Source organism: Lagopus leucura, unplaced genomic scaffold (genome assembly GCF_019238085.1).
Source record: "Lagopus leucura isolate 7727_CA_CO unplaced genomic scaffold, USGS_WTPT01 Super-Scaffold_100004, whole genome shotgun sequence".
NCBI lineage: Eukaryota > Metazoa > Chordata > Aves > Galliformes > Phasianidae > Lagopus > Lagopus leucura.
In genome coordinates this window covers 44290350-44317425 of record NW_024962264.1, presented here as the reverse complement: position 1 = coordinate 44317425, position 27076 = coordinate 44290350, and the positions used below count along the sequence as shown (strand labels likewise).

The 27076-nt window shown below is 38.8% G+C and overlaps 1 protein-coding gene across 1 annotated transcript in view; it reads left to right on the top strand.

The window, feature by feature from the left end:
- The first annotated feature begins 5083 nt into the window (after window positions 1-5083).
- CRACD (capping protein inhibiting regulator of actin dynamics) overlaps window positions 5084-27076 on the top strand; it is a 46359-nt gene continuing 24366 nt past the window's right edge. Inside the window, exons 1-3 of the mRNA XM_042871886.1 lie at window positions 5084-5114; window positions 14886-15054; window positions 26586-26721. Coding sequence (XP_042727820.1) covers window positions 5090-5114; window positions 14886-15054; window positions 26586-26721 — 330 coding nt within the window. The 5' untranslated portion in view covers window positions 5084-5089. The remainder of the gene's footprint in view (window positions 5115-14885; window positions 15055-26585; window positions 26722-27076) is intronic.

The window sequence follows — 27076 nt, the reverse complement described above, 5'->3', positions numbered from 1 at the left end:
TTGCTTTCCTTTCTTGAAAAGATTGTCACAGCAGAATAAAAGAGCTACAGCTTATTAACTTCTAATTCGTATTAAGTACATATGAGAAATTACATAGGTTTTGTGATATCTTTACAAAGTTGTAAATGGAAGAAAATAGTTTATTTGGTTGAGAGTATGAATTTGAATGAATGAAGGAATACTGAACATTCTTGGGGAAATTTTAATTTGAAAAAAATAAAATTAAAAATACCTAAAAGGATTGAAATGCCTTTTAATCTGCAAAGAAATCTGATCTGTGTTGGGCATTAGTTACAAAAGCAGAAATTAACAGTGCTTTCTGTGGCTTTGAAGAGTTTGTAATCTATGTCATCTAATTCGGTAGTTCAGTAAAGACCGTTCCTACCAATAATGCCTATCCTATTAGTGCAAAAGGACAGAGTCAAGCTATTGACCTTTCTTACGAGTGACTGGCTCTTATGGCTGCAGCAGAGTGTATATATAGTGAATGATTTTTTTTTTCCCCAAAAAATCATCTTATTTGTATTAAAAGAGATGGTTGATAATTCTGAAATGGAAGCAGGGGATTTTTAGATACCTGCAATAAATGACAGTTACAGTTTCAAGAAGCCTGAAATAGTATGTAATAGCAAATGTTAAGAGTAGAAATACTGCTGAAAGTTACTCCTTTAAATGCCATCATATGGGCTCATGAACTTCCTGCCTTCTGCTAATTTCATGACCTTGACTTTCACAAGTCCCCAGTTCCACAAGGCAGTGATATTAATCTTTATTTAGAATTCATGTCTAACTAATCTTATTTGAATCCCCCCTGCCTATCCTTATTTTTCTCCTCTACCAGCTTTTTGTTCTTTATCAGTTTGCTATAAAATCCCAGAGTGGATGAGTCAGTGATTACAATCTGTTCCTACTTAGAAACCAATTCCCTTTTAGGGATAGCAGTGTCATGCTTTAACAGTAGGCGGACGTGCTTTCTGAGAGATTTTGACACTTAGAACTTTCTTTTATTAGATATTGACTGCTTCACTTTTCATTTCAGAAAAGCATCGTCTCTGGTGTCCTTTCTTTTTACGTTGCCTTTGCCCCCAAAAATCCCACTCCTCTTATTTTTTTTTGACCGTACATCTATTACCAATCCCACAGAGGTCCAACCAGGCTTAATCTTATGCAGATCCCTCAGTTTTCTTTCCTCTTCCTTTCTTGTTTCCTTGTCAGTTGTTCATGCTCCGACGTGTGAATATCTACCTTGTTCCTTCCTGCCTCCCACCACTGTTTTCCTCTATACTCCCATGAATTCCTGACACTGGCACTGCTGGAACTTATGGCACTGCATTGCTACTTTTAGGTAGCTTGACAGTCTTCTAAGAAGCTAATACCATATCTCTTCCTTGCTAAGTCAAGAAGAGACTGTAGATAGATGGAGCAAGAAAAGGTAATGCCTGAAGAGAAGGGGATCTTTTGTGCTGTCTCCACAGCAATGACTGACTCTTTGGGCAGGTGAAAAGAGGCATGATGAGGTTTCTGAAGTACCACAAAGGTGGTTCTGAAGTACCACAAAGTCTGGAGCTGCAACCACATATTTGCATGAAGGGTCTTTGCCTTGGAGGAGTGAAGAGGGAAGGAACATTTCTCTCCTTTTAAATTCTATTTTAATCTATGAAACCACAAGAGAACCAGAAAAGTAACACACGATAGTATTGGTTTCTGTTATTTTTTTCCTAATTGGTTAAAATACTGAAGTTGCTTCTGTTTCTTTAAAATGATATGGTATTTTATGATGAGACTACTACTGAACTTGAAGTTATTAGAGTGAATAGAATAACTTCATGTTTGTTGAGGTATGAGATTATTATTCCTAAATCTGTTCCTGTTTTGTAGCACTATTTATTCAGTTCTACTCTTTCAGATGCTCTTTCTTGCCATCCGGTGAAGTGATTTTTGCCTGGTTCACTGTCTGTGACTTTCTTTTACTAGATTTCATTTTCTTGCCTCACTGTTTTCCACTGACTGCATGTAGCTTGAAACATTTGACTGAGTTGGTAAAATAGGTTTCTTATAACCACCAGGTAAGCCTTCTGTTTCACAAGTTAAAGGTCTAGTGCCCATGTAAAATCTAAGGTTGCATTAATACCCTAAAGATTTAAGATAGTATGTAACAGAAGACAGCAATTTTTTGCAATAAAGCAATAAGTAAAAAATCAGTATCTGTAGTTACTTACGGCAGAGTTTTAGCAAACCAACTGCCTTAATTTCTTGTCGCATCCAAAATAGGTAAAGATGCAATACGAAGACAGACAAGCCCATGAGAGGGAGCCAGAATTTTAGTTTGCCATCAATGAATGGCATTACTGCTAATTCAGTGACGTGCATTATTTAATTATTCTCCACAAAAGAAAATGTAAAAAAAAACACAAAAAAACCACATCTCTAGGGCATTTGACATGAATTATCTGGGGAACAACTGAGACCTTTTAAATGTCTACTGTATTACATCCTTCAACTATTAAAACCTGCTTTCATGTAAGTGAATGGAAAAAAGCTTTAAACAGGAAAATGAACTTTGACTGTACAGAGTTTAGTTTTGCCAATTCATCTTTCAATCCTCTTGCACTTAATGTTTTGATATATAAGAAAAGCTTGTGTTTTTGTAGCTGCTTAAACACCTAGATGGGAAAGGCTGTGACGTTGGTGGCAGGTAGTTTGGATGTGGCTAAGATAATGCTAATATTAGAGTGAATAGTTCGTATTTTTGTAGGACTGTCCTCTGCTTGCTTTCATGGTGGTTGTCTGAGTGATGCTGTTCCTCAGCTGCTGTTCCAAAAGGTCTTCTGGTAAACTTGTGGGATGATTAAATACTGTGCTAATTATCCTTGGCCAGGAGATTGTTTCATGGTCAATCATGCATCTCCAAATTTGATGCCAGATTCAAAAGTCATTCTGAGAGCTACCTCTTGATGCCTGGGCTTTTCAGTATCTTTCATCTTTCAGTATGTTCATCTGTTGGTCACCAAACTGGATCTTGGTCATGGTGTTTGAAATAATAAAATTGCAAAGGATTTGCATAGCTGCAGAACACATCCAAGGGTGTTGACTTCAGTTGTGACATCCGAAGTGATTGCTCAGGAAGCCATGTGGCCTTTCTGATGATCCAGAGCGTTATTATGAGCTCCGTGAATTAATTCTGGCTTGCTGGCTACTAAGCAGGATGCTTGATAGCGTGTAGTGCCAGGGGAGAAAGGCTTAAGTGGTCTAGGTGAAGTGTTGTGTTTGCTTCAGGGAATCTTCTTGTGACATGCTGGAGTGCAGAAAGCGACTCTTTTCAGATGGGTCAAAAAATCATGCATTTTGTTAGACCAAAGCTGTTTTCTTTTCTCTCTCTTTTTTTTGCAGCTCTTATTAATTAAAAATGAAATTGTTTGAAAGTCATTCTCCTGGTTCCTGAAAATGTTTCATTAGTGAAATAAAATGTGTCCCTAAAAAAAAAACCAAAACCAAAAATACAAAAATAACCCCTCTAAAGCCATTGTTACATGTAAGTCTTTATATATCTCCTGACAAGATGCCTCAGAAGAGAGGCACAAGGAAGATATTCCTACAGCCTTTTTATCTTCACTCGTTTTTAGTTCTGTTTCATTTGTATGCCTGTGCTTTGGGAAAATGGTTCTCTATGTGTCTGTATTTTCAATGCTTACCAAAATGTGGATGCTAAGCAGCTTGGGATTCTTAAATGTTTCTTCAAATAAATGAATAATTTGTGTTTAATTGAATTTACAGAGAGAGATTTAATAAATTAGATTTTGTCAAATGCAATATATTCAATAATTTAAATTCTTCTCTGCTAAAGACTTTGTTACTGATCTCAAAAGCCTTTGCTACTGATACGAAAGTGCTAAGAAAAACCTGAAAATGACCATAAACTTATCTGCTTTTACAGCAAGAAAGTACAGTCTTTCTCTAGATGGTGAATTTTAGGTGAAGCACTTTTTGGTTTGAACTCCTTTGGTATGTGAACTGCTTACCATCGTGGATCTTTGGGTAAAGATTTTAAGCCATGATTTTAAACAAACCTCATGTAAGAACTTAAAAGACTATACTACGACAGGAATTTTCTGTAGATAGTTTTACTGCACTTGAAGTTACTTGGGTGCTAGGAGATTCAAAAATTAGACCATCTATGTTTATGACAAATTATGTATCTGAGAACCTGGCCTTAAGATGCTGATTTTTGCTTAAATCCTGGTTGCAAAGATTTGTAAGACTGGCACCTCTGCAAAAGGAGCCAGTTTTTACCCAGAATATGGAGAAGTACTGTAGTAGTCTTGACTTAGACTGTACTGATTGAGAACTATGTAATGAAGTCTTTTTAGGTCTTATATTCAAGATTTTATTGCTTTCCAGGAGGGATCTGCGTCATTATTGCTTCCTTTATGACAGTATTATAGACTGCTTAACACTTGCCTCTGTTTCATGGTAATAACAGGATGCTTGAGAAAATACTAGTGTCTAGCACAATTTTTTCTGGAAAAATGCAGCCTCCAGGTTTCATGGTAGATTTTGATGTTTAATTGTTCTTGTAAAGCTGAAAACATAGAGTAATTTCTGACTTATTAAAAACTGCTGGTGTTACAGCACCCATAAAGAGTTGCGTAGTGTTCTGGGTCTACCTTTCTGCCCTTGTAGAAAAGGTAAGATGTTTTTGGCTTTATAGCTGGGGAGGTTTGAGCAAAAAGCAGTTGTATAAACTAATGTAGCAAGTGCATTTTGTGTGAAAGATCGGTCAGGGGGTTCTAGCCATAAATCTGAAATCACTTTGGCTCTTGCTACTTTAAACCTCCAGGAAAAAAACATTTCCCACTTTTTGAGAAGGACTTTAAAGTAGGGAAAATATATAGTAAAAATAATGCTGAAATATGTGCTCTACTTGATTTGCAGGGCTGTTCTACACGCTTTCCCTCATGTTCTATTTGTCCTTCTCTTAAAAACAAACAAAAAATGCCAAACCCTTCCCTCTGGTGATTTCATGGCTTTTGTTTCTTCCTCAGAGAAGATCAAGTCTGGAGTTTCTCTGACTTCATCTGAAATTGTAGGGATGATCAATTTGTTTAAGAAACCTTGTAAGTACTTCACTGGTTCTGTAGATTATGGAGCACATGGTGTCCTGTCATTCAAAAGCTCACTGTTAGTTTTGTTGTTTGTTTTTTTTTGTGGCTTAGTGTGAAGTACTTTCACTGGGGAGCTGGCTGAGGGGATGATGTGTTGTGCTTATTGTTTTTAAGCAGGAGCTGCTGCTAATGTATGTGCTGCTTTTGTCCATTTTTTGGCAGGCATAACGAATAGCATGTGTATGCAGCGGAGTCAAATTCAAACCTCAGAGGTTATCCTGTTTTGTGTTTTTGCTGGTAATTCCCTGTAGCATCACTGGGAAATATCTGCACCACAGTGATAAACTTGACTCCCCCATTTTATGTTATGTCAGATGCTGTGCTTTACCTTAACTTTTAAGATGGCCCTAATTTTTGAAAGTTATGAATTTATGGATTTAAATTTTGAACTTAATAGAAAAAATGTGTTCATTTAGGATCATCCTGATTGCTTTTCAAAGTTGTCAAAAAGGTTGCTGTTTTTAAAGCTTGCTACTATAGCTGTAATTTCAATAGTTTCTATCTGTATTAGTTGTGATCTTCCAGTTGTACTGATACTGACTTACGTTATTTCATTTTCATTTCTTGCATTGGATTTGCAGTGATTTTTTGACATATTCAGAGTTTGAGTTCAATGATGTAAATGGACTGAAGCAGTATTAAATCTGTATGTATGCATAAATACCAAGCATGCTCTGAAGCAGTTAATGGTGCTGGATCAATGTGGTGTCCTGTTCACCTCTTTGTTGGCTGTGTTTTGGGGGTTTTTGGTGATGGGGAGAGGGGTTTTCCAAATATTTATAATGAACAGCATTTGCTTTTAACTTGAGCCAGTGGTTAACATCTTAACAGGACAAAAGCTTTACTCTGTTTTCAGGTTTTGTATTTGTGTTTGTTTCTATTCAGAAGTAAATAATATCTGTTTCTATAGGACTGTGTGATGCTTTGCATGAGCTTGCACTACTGGAAAGGTATTAAACGGGGAAAAGAAAAAATGCTTTCTAAAAGGAAAAGAAAAGAGAGAGGAAGGAATGTAAAATAATTTTTACTCCTTGAAAAGTTATTTGATCAGCTCTAATTATGGATTTAAAATATGAAAGAAGTAAGACGACATATTTTGCAATCACAATTAGGGAATTCATGTAGGAAGAATAGATAGAAGTGTTTGAAATACCTGGCTAGCTCTCTGTTGACATCTGTTAATAATTCACACGGCCATTTCATTTATATTTTGTTGAGAAAAACAGAGTGGGCTTGAAATATAAAGAACCTCTTAACTTCCTTTGTGAAGGAGTGGGAGTACAGTGTCAATTCAGTGCAAAGAAAATAGTTTGTTTGTGTGAAGCTTTCAAACTTTTTTAGCTTTCCTTCTGGCTAACACAGTCATTTATACCAAAGGCATTCATATTTGAGTTTGGTAAGATTTCTTCTAGTTCAGACAGGTTGGAATGCATGGTCTGACTGCCTGTCCCCATGGGTCATGACTGAATTTCAAATTTCTTCTCTTTAGTTTGAGTAGACTCGCTGTGGTCAGGAATATGACACTCACCTAGGTGCAGTTCTTGTCTGAATTAACCTTGCCATGCCTGTAGTAATTTTTACTAATTACAAAGCAACTTACACTTAATGACATGCCATTAATGAGCACCTTTTTCTTTGGTGCATGAATAAATTTCTGTTTCAGTAAAATGCTTTATGAACTAATTAAAGATCTCTGCCCAGTGTTGTTAGGAAACTTCTTGACTTGTTCTTTATACAACAGTGAGATAAAAATCTCGTTTCCATACTCCAAAGGTGCAGTCTCTTCATGTTTTTTATCCCATAGCAAACTGCATTTAATTCTTACTCTGGAATGCTATTTCTCTAAATGACATGTTCTCTCTAGCCTAAAGGGTAGAGTGTATGTCCTATTTTCTAATATAGCCTAAAGCAGGAATGACCCAGCTGGTTCAGGCACTGGAGAATAACAACAGGGTGACTCCACAGACAATGCTTGGGATAACCTGGAGAACAGGTACAGACAAACATTGCTGGTCTGACGGCATGGTCCAGGAAGGCAGGGCAGAGAAACACAGCTATTTACAGTGAGGTCATGTCCTCAGAACACATTAGCTCCAGCACAAAGCCCGTATCAGTCTTTGGAGGCTCTGCCCTTGTCCTTCAGCACCTTGAGGAGCTTACAACCACCTTACTTTTAACCACAGCAGATAGTTAAAAGCTAAGATGTTTTTAGTTTATTAAACAAACAAACAAAAACCCACAAAAAGACCCCAATCAAATAACAACAAAAATAAGCCTTCATTCTCACTTCCTCAATTTTGAGCTCATTCCATTAGGGTACAAGTGATGCTGCATTAGTTACCCAGGACTGGTGTCTCTGGAGCTTCTATTTGGGATTCCTATCCTGCTGTGAGGTATGCATTATGTTTTCACCCAGGATGTAAAGGGTGATTCTGTCTTTAGGAGAGTTTGCCTCATCTGAGGTCTCTGCTTCTAGTCTTTCCACTTCACTCTAAATGAATTATTTAAATAAAATTGGGACAGACACTTTGCCTTGAGGTTAAGTCAAAGTCTATGAAGAAAAATATTGAAGAAAAAGTTGTCCTGCATTGACTACCATTAAAGTGTGTTCCTGCCTCACAACTGGCAAGAATAATTTTTCTTCTGTATAACATGAAAAATTGAAGTGTGGGGCACAGAGTTTGGAGAAACATAAGATTGACTTGAACATTGCAAAAAGTTACCTTGCATTACTGACAGTGCTGTCATTTTGTATCTATAAATTAAATGCTTTTTTTTTTTTTTTTTTTCTCCTGGCTGTGCTTGATGAGTGTTACTGCTCAAATGGCCTTGGGACTTTCTCTCTGCAGTTTAAGCAAGTGTCAAGATTAGCATAGGCATGTATAGCATCAGTATTTTTCTGAAAATGCATTGGAAATAGGGCATGAGGATCTGACCGTAGGCCAGCACAGAGCACTGGGATGATTATGCTCTTGGTTTAGGACTTCTTGCTGTAAATATTAATGTTCTCATTCTATATTCAGTGATACAAAGCAAAAAATACTATTGTTGCCATGCTCACATCTGACAAATCATTCAGAAATTATGATCCTGTGCTGAAGATTTCAGGAAGTTCACCCTGGATTTGCTTTGAGATGCCTTGCAGTTCTCAGCTTCAAAATGGATAAGGCAGAGGTGCTAGTTGGTTACATTACAAAAACTCATTCTTGTTATAAACTTTTGTTGTTGTTGTTTTTGCTCTTATTTTTGTTCTGTTAATCAACTGAGTTAATCAGTGCCTGTACCCAGAGTACTTCTGTTTCATGCTTCTGTTCCCACATTCAAATGGCTGGAGAATACCTGGTCTGCCAGAAGGTGCTCTGTGTGAGTGATATTTTCTGGGATGGTGCTGTAGCACATTGCTGCAGGTGGCTGCTACCTTGGGCTTTGATGACTGCTGTACCTTTTCAGAGTAGGACAAGCACTGCCAGCATAGCTAGTGTGCTTCTGAAGCTTATAAATTACCCATCTGAATATTTGTCAATCTGTATTCTGTACCAATGTCATATCCTTCGTATACAATGCATTAATTTCCCTTGGCAGTGATGCCTTTAATTGTCCTCCCCAGAAAAGGAGGGCCATATGAGTACCTTCTATTTTATTTGATTCTGGGACATTGTAAATGGTAAGTAAATTCCAGTCTGGGCAAGTGGTTTTGAAGAAAAGGTATTGTCTCCTTTGTCAGTGAGATTAAATTATATTCAACTTCTGTTGCTACATTTGCTGTATTTCAGCAATTCAGTGGTGATAATGGTTTGTGATCTCACCACTGTGAGACAGCATTGTTAGTCACAGTGGCAAATCCTGGCCTGGAATCAAACCAGCATGAAAATAGGAAATAGTTTTGTTTTGTTTTTCTTTATTCTCTCTGCCTAGAGGAAGGAAAACCCGGAGAGATATTTTTGAAAGAAACGTCTGGTCACTGCAGTTTAGCGAGGAGTTGCTCATTCGCTCAAATACCTTTCTATAAATAAATTATTTAAGATATTAAAAAAAATGCTTAGCCTTATAAATGCTTGAGTATCTCTCTATGGCTGTTCCTCTTCAATTTTCCTCTTCACAAGCAATTAATTTTCTGTCATAAAATGGAATGGGTAGAGGAAGGAGAGATTTCACTGAACATCACAGTATTAGCTGGACTGTTGTTCTTTTTTTTCCATTTTGATGGTATGGATCTTATGAAGAATACTTTATTGATATTTCATTTTGTAGTGTATACAAACAGATATCTGTACAGATACCTTATTTGGCTAACATTTAAAATTACTACTACTTACTAGTATTTTATATTAATATGGTCACAGCAGTGACCAAATAAATTTGGTTACAAACTGCATCTACCTCAGTATTTTATGAAATCAGTAACGTTAGTTTTACAAAGAAGAAAAATATTCAGGAAGCTTTCTATTTCCTAGATATTTGTAAGGAAGTTTGAGCTGTAAAATCATATCAGATGTTTCTCAGGTTACTCGTCAATAAGTGTTTCAAGTGATATCCTGTTTTTCTACCTTGATTCTGAAAACCAAAGGCAAACCATGACCACCTTAATCCTTCAGCTGCCTCCAAACTGCAAGAACTCTACTGAAGATATGCCAGTCAGGTTCTGCTTTTGGTCTTTGCTCCAAGCTTTCCTTTCTTCCTTAATAAATAACAGGGATATTTATGTATTTTGTATATTTTATTATGACAAGATGAGGAGTTTAGTCCATTTTAAGCTCCTTCTGGCACAACATTTGGGATCTCATGTACTCAGGACACTGCTTAGTAATAGCTTTCAGGAGCATGCTGTTGGCATTTGTGCTTCTTGTGCTGATGGCGAGGCAGAGAAAAAGATTTTGTATAACATAATGCCCTGATGAAACGATCTTATTGGATACTCGGGTATAAATGACTGCTGAGGCTGGGCAGGGGCAGCAAGGAGGTGTCTGGTCACATCAGGTGTGTTCTGTGCACTTTGGACTGCACTGCAGCCTGGCATTAGGCAGCTCACATTGCTTTTGGGAGGCTGATGCTCTTTGCAGCTGGCTAGTAGTTCAGATTTAAATAGTTTCAAGCAGGAGTTGTCTCATTTGAAAAATGAATCTGCTGAGGAAATCCCATGTTCATCAGAATTTTTTTTACTAAGAAGGAAACAATACATCAACGTATCTACTATGTCGACATCAAGTGTTTAAGTATATCAAGAAACCTTGGATAAAACCCAGAATACTGACAGGATCTTCCATGAACAGCTTTGGTTTATAAGCCTTGCCCTATAGTACAATTAGGTTTTCTCCCTACTGTTACGTAAGGAATGAATGCTTTTTTGGTGAATCAGAAGCCATTGTGGTGTCTGCCTTGGTCAGGAAGGAGCCACATCTTCCTGGCCCCAAAGGTGCTGCACAAAGCTGACTGATGGGGCAAGGTGGCAGGATGTCAGAGTCAGAACGGGGGGACATGAGGAATGTGAAGCTTTCTGACCTCAAGCAGTGCTCATTGGGATTCTTAATAAAACTATCAGCACAGAAATGATACAAATGGCTGGAAAGTCTTTATAAGTAGGGGAAGGAGGAACATGGGAGCTCACAAATGGGAGAGGTAGCAAACTGCCAGAGTAAAGGGGCAAAGTGGAAAGGAGCAGCATCTACTTGGTTCATCTTCATAATGTCATGTAAATACAAGTACTGCTCTTCACTGTTCTCCTTTAATATCTCTTCCTTGTTGATAACGATATGGCAATTCTCCTGCAGCAGAAACTAGGTTCTTTTACCTGGAATTAAATAATGTAAGAACTATACAGGTTTTACTTTTCCTGTTACTTCATTGTGTAGAGAGTAGTGTTGAAGTTGCTCTTTTCTTGGTCTGGAAGGTAAAGTATATTTTATGGTTTTGTTTGAACTTTAATAGAATCTGTTATGCTGATTCATGTTTCCTAACATCTGTTTCAGCTATATATGATTTCACTGGAAGGTACAGTCTTCAGGAGAAGGGAAATCACATCATGATCTGTTGTTTATGCAAATATTCTTGCTTCTGCAGGTGGCAAGTGAAAGCAGATGTTTCTGGAAAGCAAGATTTGTTCTTGCTGTGTTATGGGTACTTTAGGAAGTACTACTTGCTTATATCATGTAATCCAAGAATGCCTCATCTTCTCTGTGGGATAAAGTTTGCAAGAAATAATCTCTCTTGTAAGACCAGTTGATAGTCTTGGAAAAACAGACAAGTATTGGCAAGCTGTTCTTCCTTAGTTGTACCTATGTGTTTTAGGAAACCATTGTGGCTGCACCAATTTGTTGCCTTATCCCTTCCAATCTTGTTTTCATTTACTGTTTCTCAAGAATCAATTTCATCTTGGGTTACATTATCATATCTTAGTCAGCATGGAACTGTTGCTTACTGCCTGCTTTATGAATGTTATGCTGTGATGCTAAATGTCTCACACAGCTGGACTTGAATTCTTTGCTGGGAAGTTGTATCACTGAATCTGAATCTCAGCCCTTTTCTTCAGTTCATCCTTATTTCCCCCTCCGTTGGCTTACACATTTCCTCAAGCTCTGTGTTTGTGCATTTGGGATGTGTCCATCTATCACCCTCAGTTGTTGAGGTTTTTTGTTGTTTGTTTTTCTTGTGTGTGAGTGTGCAGTGGACCAAGGGAAGATTATGGGAGTAGAAAACATCCAGAAATCAGCTTTCTGTGTGAAATTTGATGAATGTGAACAGGCAGTGGAGCTCATATTTTAAAACATGGGACCATAGTTAAGCTGGACAGAATCTGCCCTTGTCCTTACGTGTTTCCAAAGAATTCGTTTCCTGTTGTTGGAGGAGTGAGACACCTCTCCGGGGAGTGCTGCCTTTGGATCTGCAGGCAAGTACATTGCTTGCTTGCTTTCTTATGGTCCACATAAGCTTTCCTGGCTATTTCAGCAGTTGTCCTTGACACAAGTTAACAGCATTGGGTACTCCAACTGTCTATCTTATCTATCACATTTTTTCCTTTTACAGCATAGGTGAATAAGAAGGCTGAGCCATATTTCAGCTGTAGCATCGTACTTGAATGGCTTTTGCACAGGCTATTATCTGTTGCATTGCAAATATTTTCATTCCCATTTTCATAATTGTTCTACTGTTACAGGAAGGTAGATAGATCAAAACATGCTTTCCTCTGTGAAGTCTGACGACAGGCTTACATTTTAGACTTTGCCTTAGCCTTTAGAGTTGAGTACTCCTTATGTCTGCACCACCAGAATCAGGAAGGTTGCGTGCAGCCTGTGCAGTGAAGTGTGCTTGCTGGTTTTGCAGTGACTCACAAAGCCTGAATTCAAAGTAATGTGGCTGTTGTGATGATGCTGGGTGGAGCAGGAATCAGCTAAGGGACATGCTAAATCACATGGGGACAAACAGGCCTCATTCATTTTGAAATGAAAGCTGTGTTGATCTGTCTTACCTATTCAAAACTTGGAATGAAAGCAGCTTGAAGCTGATGAGGCAGTGCAGTTTTATCCATGGACCTCTAGACGAGGAGGAGATGAGGATGATGTGGATGTGTAACGTGGTGAGAACATTTCAAAAATGCTGCAGTCAAATTGGTTTATGCAGCAGGTTACATTACTCAGCAGAACTGGGTGCTTTCAAAGAAGGCTGAAGAGGCAGGCAATGTGGGAACCATGTTAAAGCAGCTCTTTCACCCAGTTTCATGTGTGATGCTTCTCTCCTGCTTAATCTGCCATTTGTTTTATGAGTTTTTGCAGACAGTCTCTGAAGTGGGTGAAGGGCTTGGGGCACCTTTTGCCTAGGGCAAAATGTCTTTGCCTGATTGCCTGGTACAGGCTCAGTGTAACACCTTTCTCTGAAGTTAGAATGGAGCAGCAGGTGATTGATCTAGCTGGAGATGTCAGTTGGAAAGCAGATCTCAGGAATAGGGAGAAGCAAATGTATGTCACCTGGTAGTCCAGCAGTTCATCCTTCTGTCTTTCCACAACTACTGAGACACAGTGTTGTCTTAACAGAGTTGCACAAATGCCATGAATCTTAACTGCTGAATATCATCCAAGAAGGATGATACCTGTGTAAAAATCTTAAAGATTTCTAAAGGAAATGTGCTGTTAGGATGTATTGCATCTTTGATTTATTATTTAAATCTAGGTTTCCTGCTTCATCCTTGATCAGGTACAGATGTGCTCAGATTCACAAGGAGTCGGTTACAGCTTTCCTGCTCTTTGTGTGAGTTTGTTCCCTCCCCTGGGTTCAGCTCAGGCCACCTGGCACCCTAGTCTTTGGAAACTACTGGTTGTTGGAGGTAGCCAGATCCCAGTGTACTCATGTGTTTTTTCTCTCACTAAATACTCCATCATCATGCCTCCAGCAGCTGCAGTGAGTGTTACTTAGGTGTGGCTTTGTCGTACACAGGTATAATAAAGTGGAACATAAAACACAATGTGGTACTGAAGAATGTTGTTGCACTACAGAGATGTTTTCATACTTCCTGGTCCAATGTTCCTACAGAAGTCTTGTATTTTAAAACCGAACTGCTTCTTCCTGCTGAACAAAAGCTCTTAGGGAAGAGCAGGGTGTGCACACAGGCAGTGCCTCTGCACACAGTCTGAAAGAAAAGCACATGGAGGGATTTAAATAGCTTACAGAGCTATCTGTCACCAATACGACACGATGCTTCTCAAACTGGATTAGGACAAGAGACTAAAAGTTGTCTCATACCACTCACCTGAGACTCAAACTTGTCTTAAAACAACCTGCTAGCTTGTTTTAAGCAGATTCAGTGCAAAATTGCATACAGGTAGAGAAGAACTCAAACTTTTTGACAGTACAGTGCTCTAGCAATTCTTTAGTGCAGTCTAGCCCAGACAAATTAATCTCTTGTTGGCAATGTTTAACAAGAAACTCTTGGTGATTTTTGTTTAATACACGTTGAGGAAAAAGTCATTTGAAGCTATATTTATTTTATTAATTCTTTTTTGGAAAAATAAATCACTTCTTGTTAACTTTTAAAATATTTTTTTAAATATTTCTTGTCATCATATCTGCTTTGTCTTTCTGCTGTGTTGTTTTGGTGAAGTTTTAGAAAGTATCTCAAGGAAGAGATGCTTGGTTAAATTCTGTACTTCATTACTTTGGGGGAAAGAAATGGTCAGAAAAATGTGTAGTAAGTAGCTCATTAGCAAAGTAACAGAACTTTGTTCGTGTTCTCTTTGGTCATTTGCAAATTGGCATGCCTGTCTAGTTATGATGCTGCAAAAGGAAAATCCAGCACATGATTTTCAAATTCTTTCAATTCAAGACAGAAGATCCTGCACCTGTGGTATTGGGGTAATCAAAAAGGTGCTTGTCTTTTGGTGAAAAGAACAAAAATATAAGCATGGTAAGCAATATAAGCCTAAAAATAAGCCCCAAAATTATGTTCTGGCCTTGCAAAATTGTCCTCTTTCCCTTATTCCAATAATCAGCTGATACCTACGAGCGGATCCCTAAAACCAAGAATAGATGTTTTAATGCTCTTACTTTTGCTTTGTCAATACTGTACGTCAGCAGGGAATTGCAGCCCAGCATTTACATTGCAAGTGCCAGGCTGCTCCGGGCTGCTGCTTTGCTCTTTGACCGTGTTCCTCCTTTGAAGACACTAACCCTGCTTGCTGGGGAGTTGCTGGGTGCTGGTGCCCTCAGCGCTGCCTGTGTTTGTCTTGTCATCTGCAGACAAGAAAAAAGCAGGCAAGTTCCAGCCTTTCAAGAAGTTATTTGGGAAACGAAAGAAAAGGGAGCCTGTGTCAGATTGCGAGGAAACCAAACTGAAGCCGAGCCACTCCTTTGGAAATGTCTGCAATGGTACCTTCTCCTCTGATGAAGAGCCAAACACTGGGCTGAGGTAAGTGTGTGTGGGTCGGTGGAGCAGCCTATGCAAACACAAAGCTTCTTGCTTCTGCTTTTGGGCAGTGCTTAATGGCAGACGGTTGTGTGCTGGTTGTTAGGAAGCAGGTGCATCTCTTTGAACTTGGCACGTGCTGCTGCAGAAACTGAGATCTCACTTCTTGCACACAGTACTTGCTGTGCAGGTATACAAACGAGAAATCCCAGGGTTAAGCAGAAGTGAATTTGAATCCAGCTTCATGATTTAGAGTGTCTGAGTAGTAATATTATTGGCACCCCATGGTTTTAAAATTGGGGGAAGGGAACTTTGAGCTGACGGCTGTGGAAATTTTATTGCATTCTTTTTCCTGCAAGGTGGTATCTCTTGTTCAAATTAGAAATATCCTCTTTGAATCCATCCCTTTATGGTTTTTGCATTGTAATTAAACATGTTGCTTTTATTCTGCTCCTGTCTGAATATAGAGTAGAAGAAGGAAGTGTGTGGAGAGATATACCTGTTAATCAGGTCCTTTTCCAATGGCAAGAGGGAATAGAAAGAGAGCTTGAGAATTTGGAGCAGAAATAGCGGGAGGGAGAGCATTAATAAAGTTCTCCATAGAAACTGCATGGAATTAATAAGTCATCAGTCTCTAACTAGATAGAAAAATGGCATAAAGAAAAACAACAGAACAACAGGCAAACACAAAAACAAACCAACAACAGCAACAAAACAAAAGTAGCAGTAATAACAACAAAACAAGATGCACAGACTAAGTGGGTTCGTGTGAGTCAAAACCTGTTTCTTTGGAAAAAGAGAAACTGCAGTAGGGAGGGCATCAAGAAGCTGCACCGAATTGCCCTTCTCAAGAAATAAATGTGTATCAGAAATATGGCCTGCACATTATTTTCGGTGGTGCAGAATCCCAGTTGTGAAAATGTGATATTTAGGTATATATCCCATTTATCTAACTATCTATAAAGAGATTCTGTAAATTCTTGGTTTTCCCTGTTGGTTTCTGCAATGCAATCTTCTATGCCTCTTTAGCCTGTCGAAACTTTTCAGTAAATCAAGTCTGAAGGTAGCTGCATTGTAGACAACATTGGTTTTCCAAGGAAAAGTCTCTCAGGAAGCATCAGTCTATTGAGTGTGCTGTCCATAAAATGGGATCTTTTTATTTGTAAATGCCCATCCAGTTCTCCATAACTCTCACAAAACGGTTCTCAGATCACCTTCATAAAATCATCTTCATTAAGATTTTCAGTGGTGAGTGGAGACAGGACAAGGGGAAACGGCCGAAAACTGCAGCACAGGAAGTTCCGCACAAATGTGCGCAAGAACTTCTTTACAGTGAGGTGACGGAGCACTGGAACAGGCTGCCCAGGGAGGTGGTGGAGTCTCCTTCTCTGGAGATGTTCAAGACTGCCTGGATGCCTACCTGTGCGACCTGCTGTAGGGAACCTGCTTTGGCAGGGGGGTTGGACTCGATGATCTCTGGAGGTCCCTTCCAACCCCTACGATTCTGTGATTCTGTAAGAGAAAATTACCTGAAGATTGTAATTCTTTCTCCATGCTATGGAACGCTGCATATGAAGATGTGAGAGATTTTATGATCTTGTAAACAACTTTGCTTAGTATTTGCTGTAACTTTGTCAGCATGAGCTGCTGTTAAGACTGGCCCTGAAACACCCAGCTCTTTGCCCTCATTGAGCTGTGCCAGACTGTGCAGTAGTTACTTCTCACCTAATGAATTCAGTTTCTTTTCTGCTTATGCATGCATAAGCGGTGTGATTTCTCAGAACACATTAGTTCTAAGCTATTTGCTTTTCAAGCTGTATCCCTGTTGCCCTTGGTCAGATAATTTGTGAGATTGTATAAATGCATTGTTTAATTTTGATTATTGTGGAAGCCAGAAACATTCCCTTGCAATTATGACAGTCATACCACTAAAACTTACACATTATCTTCCTTTGAGCACTGACATCTTCCCTGGAGCCCTCAATTCTAGAGATGTAAACTGGATACTTGCAGAATTGAAGGAAAATCTTTGTAATATTTACCCAATGTCTGCACTTGAAGACATTCATGTGGATTTAAGGCATAGAATGAGTATTTTGCACAGTTCTCATAATTAGATTGTATAGATTATTAAAATAAGGAGTGAACAGTTTATGGATCAGAGTTGAGACACGGTGCACAGCACGTTCTCAAGCTGTGTCATTTTTATTGGTTGTGACTGGAAGTTCCCAGGAGAGACACCCTGGGGTGGTGAATGCAGACACAGCAGCAAACAAATCAGACCACACAAGCACAATGCTGCAAGTTGTGTGAGCAGCAGGCTTCTGAGAGAAAAAGAAGTCTCCTACTTTGCCACTGCTGGTCTTTTTCAACATATTGTTTGGAGAGAAAATAGCATGATAAAGATTATAATTTACTTAAGAGTTATTTGACCTTTAAATTTTAATTTTGCATTAATTCTGGATTTCATGTCTGAATGAGCAAGAAGTGTACAAGCACAAATTTTCAAGCAGAGAAAGGGCAGGAAGCATAAATAACAATGGTCTAATGGTCTGAAATTTAAGAAAGAAACCTACAGAAAGTGGAAACAAATGGTGAATTGCAGGGATGTAAAGGATAAGGAAGAGTCCTTTTGAGCTGCTTACTGATGGGAGGACTAAGCAAAGAGTTCCTTTCGCTGTAAGTGAGAAGGAAATGATGGCAACAAGCAATTGCAATGAAAGCCACAATTTCAGTCCCTTCTTAACTTTCATCTTCAGTACAAAAAAAAAAAAAAGGGAAAAAACCCCACATGCCCCAGTTGTACTTTTCAGTACTGTGTCTATTTTTAGTCTATGTGAACTTTGTTCCTATGAGTGCAGCTTATATTGAGTTTATGCATACATGGGTAGGAGTGTCACAGCTTTGAAAGAACACGTTTTCCAAAGAAAATGCTGTGGTTTTTTTTAGCAGGTACAGAAGGGGACCTGTATTCTTGTACTTGTTTTCAAAGAAGTTGGAGGTAGCAGAGGTTTGTTGTGTGCTCGCTCACCCTTTCTGTGGTTGTTTCCAGATGAGCATGTACTTCAGAAAACAGTGATTTTGTAAGCAGTGCATTCGGCTTGGGAATTTCTGCAGGTAGTTATGGTCTTTTCCTTCCCCAGTAACAGCGTATTATGTTAGGTCTAGGGAGTGATACAATTTACTCATTATTATTCATCTCTTTGATCTTCATTTTAGCTTCTGAGTATTTCATTTTCATTTTGCATTTCATATGAATGAGGACCAGCTCATCTGTGTCAAATATGGCCTTTGTTAACTAGCTGCTGATCAATGGCATTCAGTCCCACTGTCATAGAGACTGACCTGAAAAATTAATGCAGTTATGCTTTTGTCATTTCTCAGGTGACTCTTGTTATTGCTGCGGTAATTTCTTGACGTGTACCTTAAAAGAATGTGTGGTGATTGGTTAAACAAGGCAAAACATAACGATAGGAGAAACTGCTCGGTCTCTTTCTGGACTTCACATTGCCTTCTGAGCAAACCCAGCCCCTACTGTGACGGCATGTTCTCCTTGCTGCTCACATTTCCTTGCCAGTTGCATGGGTGATGCAGTTCATGTGAACAGCATCTCTTATGTTACTTGGAGAGAGATAGTGAAAAGAGTAGGACAAGCGTTAAGGTCTTCTTTCCTTAGTGTTGACCTGTACTGTCTGTACATACCAGATTTGGTGCAGATGACAGTGAGCAGGATGTGAGGATTTATATTTCTGCTCCATGCCACCCCACAGATTTTATTTAAAGCTTGATCCCAAGATACAGCAAGTCTGTTTTCAGTATCTCATTTAGATAGACTGTTAAAAAGCAGACATATCAAAATACCTGTTGGCATTCAGTCTTTCCTAAAATTTCTAGAAGCAGCTCATTGCATTTTCAAGTCTTTTTAAAATAAAATTTTGTTTCTACTTTCAGCTCAAACTTGGAAGCCTAATACATAAACTTTTAATGTTTGTATTTATATATATATATTTCTTATCTGCATGACTATTAGAGCATTTGATCTCATGAAAGTGATTCACCAACAGCTCAGCTGTTGAGTTTCTAAATGTGAGAGTTGGGAGGAGGAAAACCAACCACCTATAAGTTACAGTTTTTGGAAGTCTGCTTTGTCAAAATACGAAGAATAAGAAAACTTTTATTTAATGTATTTTTTTCCCCTTGTGAATGCCTGCCTTCACTGGGAATGCCTTAGATCAGTAGTGCTTGGTGTGCATCTTTTCCTGGAGCCTTCATATTAGCAGCACGCTGGTTGAACTAACCTTCATTCTTAAGCAAAGTGATGCATAGCCCTTTTGAGGCTTTTAGAAACAAAGCATGCTTGAATTTTCCTCACTTGTGTTAGCAGACACAGATCTATGTTGAACAAGTTTCTTATTTCTGGGTTATGAGGCATATCGTGGGAATGAAGGGATGATCCAGGACAGAGAAAATTGTGGCAAAGTGCAGCTTTGCTCTCACCAGTCCACTTGCATGTATTCATTACAAGTGGTGGTGAAACTAGGGTTGTTCCTTCTTTTCTCTAATTTATGTTGCAGCTGAGCAGCACAAGAATAGGATCCACAAATGCTTTATGAGTGGCTATTTCTAATCTGTACTGAGTGGTAGGAAGATTGCAGAAAGCCTTCCTGAAACAGTTCCAGGTGTCTTTACTGAACATAAGACATAAGTCTAACATCATGCTCAGCATTTTTCTTGGCACCTCAGCTCTTGTTTTTCTCCTCCTCTGTTACTAACTTCATTAAGTCTTTCTTTGTACTTTGGAAGCTCTGTTCTCAAGTATGAGAGCTAGGACTTTCTCCCTCCTGTTGCAATTTTATCACTTATTAGTAATTTGCATGCAATATCTTTATTGTTTTTTTAGCCATCAGATATAAAGCTGGTTAATTAGGTACACCATCATTTGTATATGATTTTGAGATCTCTTCATTACACTTTCTCAGTTACTCAGTGCCCAACAACACATGTAGTGGATTCCCAGGTGAAGCATAATATCCAGACCATTTAGAGTTCTGCTCTTTTCTCTATTTCGTGATATTTCTGTGATAGCTGGTAAGTTGTCTGCAGTCCTCAAGTTACATTCATTACTTGCTGAATCACTGGAAGCCAGAGTGCTGCCTTTCTTTGCATTGTGAACTGATACTTGCAGGATTTGGTGAATAGTTATATGAAACTCATATGTCAAGAATTATCTTGTACTATGTCATTATCTTCCCACCAGGGAGCAGCAGCAACAGTAGGGCTGCTCCCTGAAGGAGAGCAGATTTGACATTGAGGCAATCCCACAACAGGGTAGGGGACTTGCTGCCCGGAGTCCAGTCTCACAGTACAAGGATAAAGTAGAAAACAAGGATAGTAGGGACAGATCCAAGTCCAATCACGTGCACAGATAAGACAATATCTGGATGATAAAGCAGTTCTAGGCTGAGCAAGATCAGTCTGTAGGACAGGGTTAGGATCAGGTCCACAGTGAGAATACAGGGCAAGCTGGGAAGGCAATCTGCTGACAGGGGTCTGGATTTAGAACTAAAACTCACATTCCAGCACTGTGTAAACAGATGAAAGAAAATAGCTAAAAATGCATCTCAGAATTACAGTCCACTGTAATCTATTAAAGTATTAATGTATCTTTGGAATGAATAGATAACAGAATTGTTGTTTTTCATCTCTAGCTACCCTGAGGACATTCATGGGAGAGGAAGAGAGTTGGAATCAGATTTCTTTTTTTAAACAAATTAAGTAAAGGCAAGCTGTCTCTGTACCTGTCATCTCCCTGTAGCACTATTCTGGCAGGTGACTCTCAGATGTTTTTGAAGGGATTATAGAAAGGGTCAATGCATGGCTAACACACGTTTGTTCTTGCATTGCATACTTAGTGGATTTTTCAGTGTTAAAAAATGGCTGAATCTTAAAAAGTTGGCTGTTCCTGATTGGTTTTATAGAATTGGTTTCTATTATAAATTTAGAGCAGTGGAAGTCATGAGACTGTTTTTCATGTGGTTGTTTTTTTTGAGTCTGAACATGAAAGAACAGAACAACGCCTTCTTTTCCTTTATTTTCCATTTTCTATTTCTAAATCTTCAATACCAGAGTGGGAGGAACAGTTATGAGACTCTGAAGAGGCAATTGGTGGTGTGAGATTTCTGTATGACAGTAATTCATCAGTGCAGAATTATGCAAGAACTGAGAGCTGAGTGTTAACCTGCTGGCAAAACTTTTCTCTTTTTGAGGACATCATGTTTGTCTTTAAGAGGAAAAGTAGCTGAGGAGGAAATTAGGTAAACTTAGCCTTGTATTCTGTGTAGTGTCACCCCTGTATCTACCATGGTTTACTTACAGGTGCAGTCCCGCAATAGTATGACTGGATCAAAGTCCAGACTGCAGTTGTCAGACTCTTTCCTGCAGCTCTCTGGATGTGTGTTTGAGCCCTCTCCTGCAGCTGACACAGGTGCTCATGCCAGTCTCCTCTCAGCCAGACCAGGAAGATGTGGGTTTTATTTTTTCCAAGTTAGTTATTTACCTAAATAAGTTCCCTCAGCTGTTTCACGTGAACCATTAAGCAGGCATAAAAAAAGTGACAGGAGCACGGATAAGGATAAGAAAGAGGATAAGGAAAGAAAGGGTAATACGTCACCCATTTATAATATGGACTAGCTAGAGCTGATAAAAGGCCCCATGCTATACAGACGCAGTGTGTAGTCATGGATGACTGATGGGGATCCAAAGAACAATATTCCTGTTTGCTCTTGTTCTTATTTTTTTTCTGAGAAAAAAAAATTGTGCTTGTATTCAGGGATCTATACTGAGATGAAAGTAGAGCAAAGAAAGCTCTGAGAATTCATGGAATTTAAATTTACCTTTGCACCAACTGTAAAAAAAATAATAATAATTTTGAAAATTTGTGTACTGAAATACACAACAGAACAGAATACACAACAAGGAACAGAATACTTGGGTAGCAACACATCTTCAGAGATCTTTAAGGGTTTGCTCTAAGGGTTGTGCGTTTTGGAGTAGCACATCCATAATTCATTTAATTCAGTCAGCTTTCCAGAAGTGAGTCACATTACGATTCAATTACTTTCAGCGCAGCCTCTGAAGTGTCATTGTCAACATTACCTGCAGAAATACTTAGCAATTGGTGCTGATGTTTTCCTAGGCCTGAGCCACAACTTCAGCCATGGTTACATCTGTAACCCATTTCTCTGGCACACCTTCAATCTACCCAAAGCTGTTCCTGGTGCCCACATGCCCTTTAATTGAGGAGAGGGTTTTCTCAAACAGTCTGTAGATGTGAACTGGGAGGATTCTACTGTGTAAAGGTTTCTGAGAAAATCTTCAGCTGTAAGAACGGTAGTAGAAATAAAGGAGAATCAATTATTCCTACTGTGTTATGACTTGAAAGAAATTCAGTCTTTCTAAAAGTAGAACGCAAGGAGAGCGAAAAACGGGGTGGAAAAAGAACCTTTGTAATATAATCTGTCAGACTCACAGCTGGAGAGACTTGAAAGGATCCAAATGAGTAAAATGAGTAAAATTCAAATAGTCCAGAGATCGCCTTAAATGCTTTTTAAACTCACCTGTAAAAGAAACAAAGTTACTACAAAGTCTGAATATGCTTTTTCTGGTATAGTTTAGCCTAGAAAGATGTTTAAGAAGAAAAGTTAAACCATTTTTAGTGGGTATTGGACATGGGGCTTTCAGAATTTCTCAGTCATGCAGTGCTGAAATGGCCGGTGTATCTGAAGCACGTTTTGAGGGGGTACAGAAGAGAGAGGTCCCAGGTTAATTCCCTGCAGGGTTTCATGCAAATATTTCACGTTCTGACCATTTTTATTATGTTTGTTTTGGTAGGAAGTCAAAAAACAGAAGTTTTCAAAATGCAGGCTTGTCCTCAGCTCTGCAATGTTGTTTTTGTTCTTCATCTTGTAATAAGGCGGAGCCTGAAATTAAAGCAGGGGGTGTATGGGAGAATATCAGAGAGATGCCGTAGATGCTCAGCATGGTCCTAACCAGCCAGTGTGGCCTCTTGTCAGAGATATGCTACTGAGACTTTTCGTCTTAATGTTCAACATTGCAGGTCACAAAGTTCCCAAGCTCTTTCACGTGATCTGGTGTCCAAAGGAGGCTTTCAGTGACGTTTTACTAAGTCTGATCATGCTATCATAAACACAGATTTGCATATAGCCAAATCTCAGTGTATTGTGTGTCACCAACAGGAGATTTTTTTTTTTGGATGAGCTCATAGGCAGAAGTGAGATCTGACCACCAAGGGTTTCCTCAGCAGAACAAGGAAATGGTATGCCCACAGTTGTGAGCCACACAGTCCACTGGCACTGACCTCAACAGTCTGTCTTCTTTTCCATTTTGGGGGTTCACGTTGCTGGGAACTTCCTGTAGTTGGCAGTTCCTGCTCCTGGATAAATGAAGCTTTGGGATTTGAACTGCTAATGAACCCTCTTCGGTTCAAAAGTTGCAGTCTGGCTTTTCCCCACTTAGATATTAACAGATATATTAGTAAGGTCAAGTACCATTGGCAAACAAATCACTGGACTCTTTTGGTGCCTTAATATTGCAGCCATTGTCTACTAATTGTGGTGAACAAAAGAATGGGGGTAAATGTGCAACATTTGATGTTACTTGTAGAGCAACAAAAATTCTGTGTAAAGGGAGCATCAGTGCCATGGGCACAATGAATAACTGTGAGGCAAAGCTGTGTCTGAACCACGGAATTGCTAGAAGAATCTGTGAGAGAGGATCCTCTTTGGAGCGTAGTGTATTTGTATGTCTTCAGCAGATGTCTCGGCTCAAAGGTAAAATTTGAACTGTAAATTCAGAAGTTGCTGTCCTTGCCTTCTGCACTTGCTGCCATTTCACATATTCAACCAATCAATATTCAAATGAAGGAGTGGTTAGCATGGGCTGATTTGTCAAATCTTGCCATTGATTTTGGTCACGGGCAAAGGTCTGTGAGTACATGGACTTTTGTATTACCTTTGTTGAATGTAATGCTGGAGCTTTTAATTCAAACTCATCTGAATGATTAAATTAAAAAAAAAAAAAAAAAAAAAAAAGCTTTCACAACCCTCATTTTGCAAGCCAGACCTGCTGTGATTTTTGTTTCCATTTAGGGAACATTTCTGAAACTACAGTTCGTGGTCTGGTGCTTGGATGGCCAAGGAAGGTAGCTTTCTGTCATGTCTTCCAAGGCAACACAGTTCCACCACAGCTCTGTGTACAGGCTGAGTCATGATGATTCAGTACAGAACCCCTTTTGGAAGAGAGTTTAAAAATATACTTTTATGGTTTCTCTAATAGAAGGTTTCTAAAAGAAGGCATATTACCCTTGGCAGCCAAAGGCAATCAAGTTGAGGCTTCTATTTAAAAAAAATCTAGAATAGTATATAGCATCAGTTAAATGCTCCCCTCTTTGATGGCTAAAAATGCTATGGAATATCAAACAACTCTTTGCTTGATTGCACGCTAATTTATTTCAAATGAAGCATGTTGTTCAAATAGTAATCTTGGATTTAAAAAAGTAGTTTTCCAGTTTTTCTGTGCTTGAACGCAAAGTGGACTGATACAGTGAGCTCTGTACATGTTCATCCCAAAAGCTTGGATGATATATTTAATGAACACAGATATATTCTATATATAAAAAACAGAGAAGTTGTGGGAGGCCATTTTCCTATTGTTTTCAGGCAACCTGTACAAAATCTTGTAATAAACATCACCAATACCTTATGCAAAGGCTACTCTGCAAGTAATGCCTCCTATTTTATTATCTTGATCTGTGAGGTGGATGTTGGTGATATGACTGATATCTCACCAATATTCAGTTACATTCCGTCGCTGTGTGACAGATGGCAGCAGAGGGGCAATCTGACAAAATGGCTTCACATGTAGAAGTGCATGTGAAGTAAAGGTATGTCTCTGAATTCCTCCACGTGGAAAACAGTGGCACCCACTACCATTCATTGGTACTTCCCAGACGTTTAGGGAGACCAGGCAGCGGATGTGAGCACAGTGAGGAGGTGGGTGGTGGGTTTCAGCAGTAGTGGTAGTGACAGTGAGTCGCCTTTACTGGTGCTGATTTTTACCAGTGAGGTGTGCAGGATCTTGTTTGAGGCTGGTGAAAATAGATAGCCTTGGTGATGATTGTGTTGTAAAATGGTATTTTGTAGCTGAGAATTTGCTCTATCAAGTAATGTTATTATTCTCTCTGTATCAATTGTATTTTTCATGGAAATAAATAGGAGGCATTACTTTTAGAGCATCCTACATAACATAATCAGTGTTATTTTAACCTTCTGTAGCGTTTCTACTTGTGAGAAAATATTATGATTGTTATTTAAAAAATGATGGCCATATCCTAGGGGACAAAACACAAATCAACAAGTTGAATACATCCCATAATACATGAATAGGACTGTGTTGTGTGCTATTAAACCACCACATTTTTAGAGGGAGAAAAAGAGAGTATATGGTTTTTCTTAAGTATATGAGGGTTTAATTTTTTTTTTTTTTTTGTCTTTTTACTTATTTCTCTCCAGAAGGATCTGCCTTCCTTGCTTTTGCTTTATATTGTTTTTAATTTGTTTATATTGTTCTCTACTACATCTAGAAGGTTATGTTGGCTAGATTGGTGTAAAAAAATTGTTCAGTGGTTTTGTTTTTTTCCCCAAAGTTTGTAAGTTTGCTGAAATGGATTCAGTGGAGTTGAAAACAGGTTATTAAATTGAAAGGTTTAGGAACTCTCACAAACTTTTTTTTTTTTTTTTTTTTTTTTTTTTTCAGTTTTCCTGGAGAACCTTTTGGTTTAATCTCTTTCCCGTAGGTTTACAGCAGGCATGTAAGAAGGTTGTCCCTGATGCACTCCTTACCTTTGCAACTGTGTCTAGTTTAACAGTAACATATGGCCATCTCTCTGTTTGTTGCTAATAAAACACACGTGGAATGGTCTGATATCCTTCATATCAGTTTAATAACATTTTATTGTCAGTGTGATTACTCAAGGTGATAGAAATGGTTAAGTAATGAATGTGACAAGGTTGTTCTTTAAAAGTAGACTAGTACAGTGTCTCTGTACTGTCTCTTCAGTGTCTGCTGAAGAAGAGACTCTTAAGTGTCTCTTCAGTACCTCTGCCTGCGTTAGTCCTACCTTTACTTTGGACCTCCTGTCTTTCTTTTTGAATGTATGCATCATCATAAACTACTCTGTATCCCAAAAGTAGTGTTTAGATCTGAAGCTCCTAAGGAAAATTGATTTAACCTTTCAGCATTTCTATTAAAAACCATCCTATTTTACATCCTCCCAAGGAGGGAAACTGTATGAGAAGGAATCATCAGCCTTTTGGTAACAGAGATTTGGAGCTCTCTTCTGAGAATGGTCAAAGCCTTCATGTAGAGAAGGGAGGAAAAATCTATGCAGCAACACAGTTATGATATGAAGAGATGCTCTCATAAATTAATTGCTGTACTTTTTAACTGTTTTCCAGGTCTTCCCATTATTCTATGGGCAGTCGAGCTTTTTCCCATGACAGTATTTTTATACCTGATGGGAGAACAGAGAGTGAACAGGCCATCCAAGCAATGTCACAAGAGAACGCTTTAGGAAAAGTCAAAACTCTTCAGGTAAGGAATTGCAAGTGGGAAAAATATTTAAAATGTGGTGGAAAATGGTCTCTGGAGCTCCAGAATATATTAAGTGTGAATAAAGGTGATTTGCTTTCTAGGCCTGGGGGCTGCTTTTAAGCAGGCAATTATCTGGCCAAAAGCTGTGTTAGCAGTTTGGATAGTTTGCAGGAGGTCTGGGTTTTCATCTAGAAAGGTACATCAGTGATTCTGCAAGCATGAAACTGCATGGGTGTCTGCATCTTGTGGAATTCATATGAATCGAACTCATGGGATTGACATCCCCTGATCCTTATGCTTTGGTTGCAGATGTGGTGGGGAGAAGAAACGGGGCTCAGGTGACAGCAAATGGCCA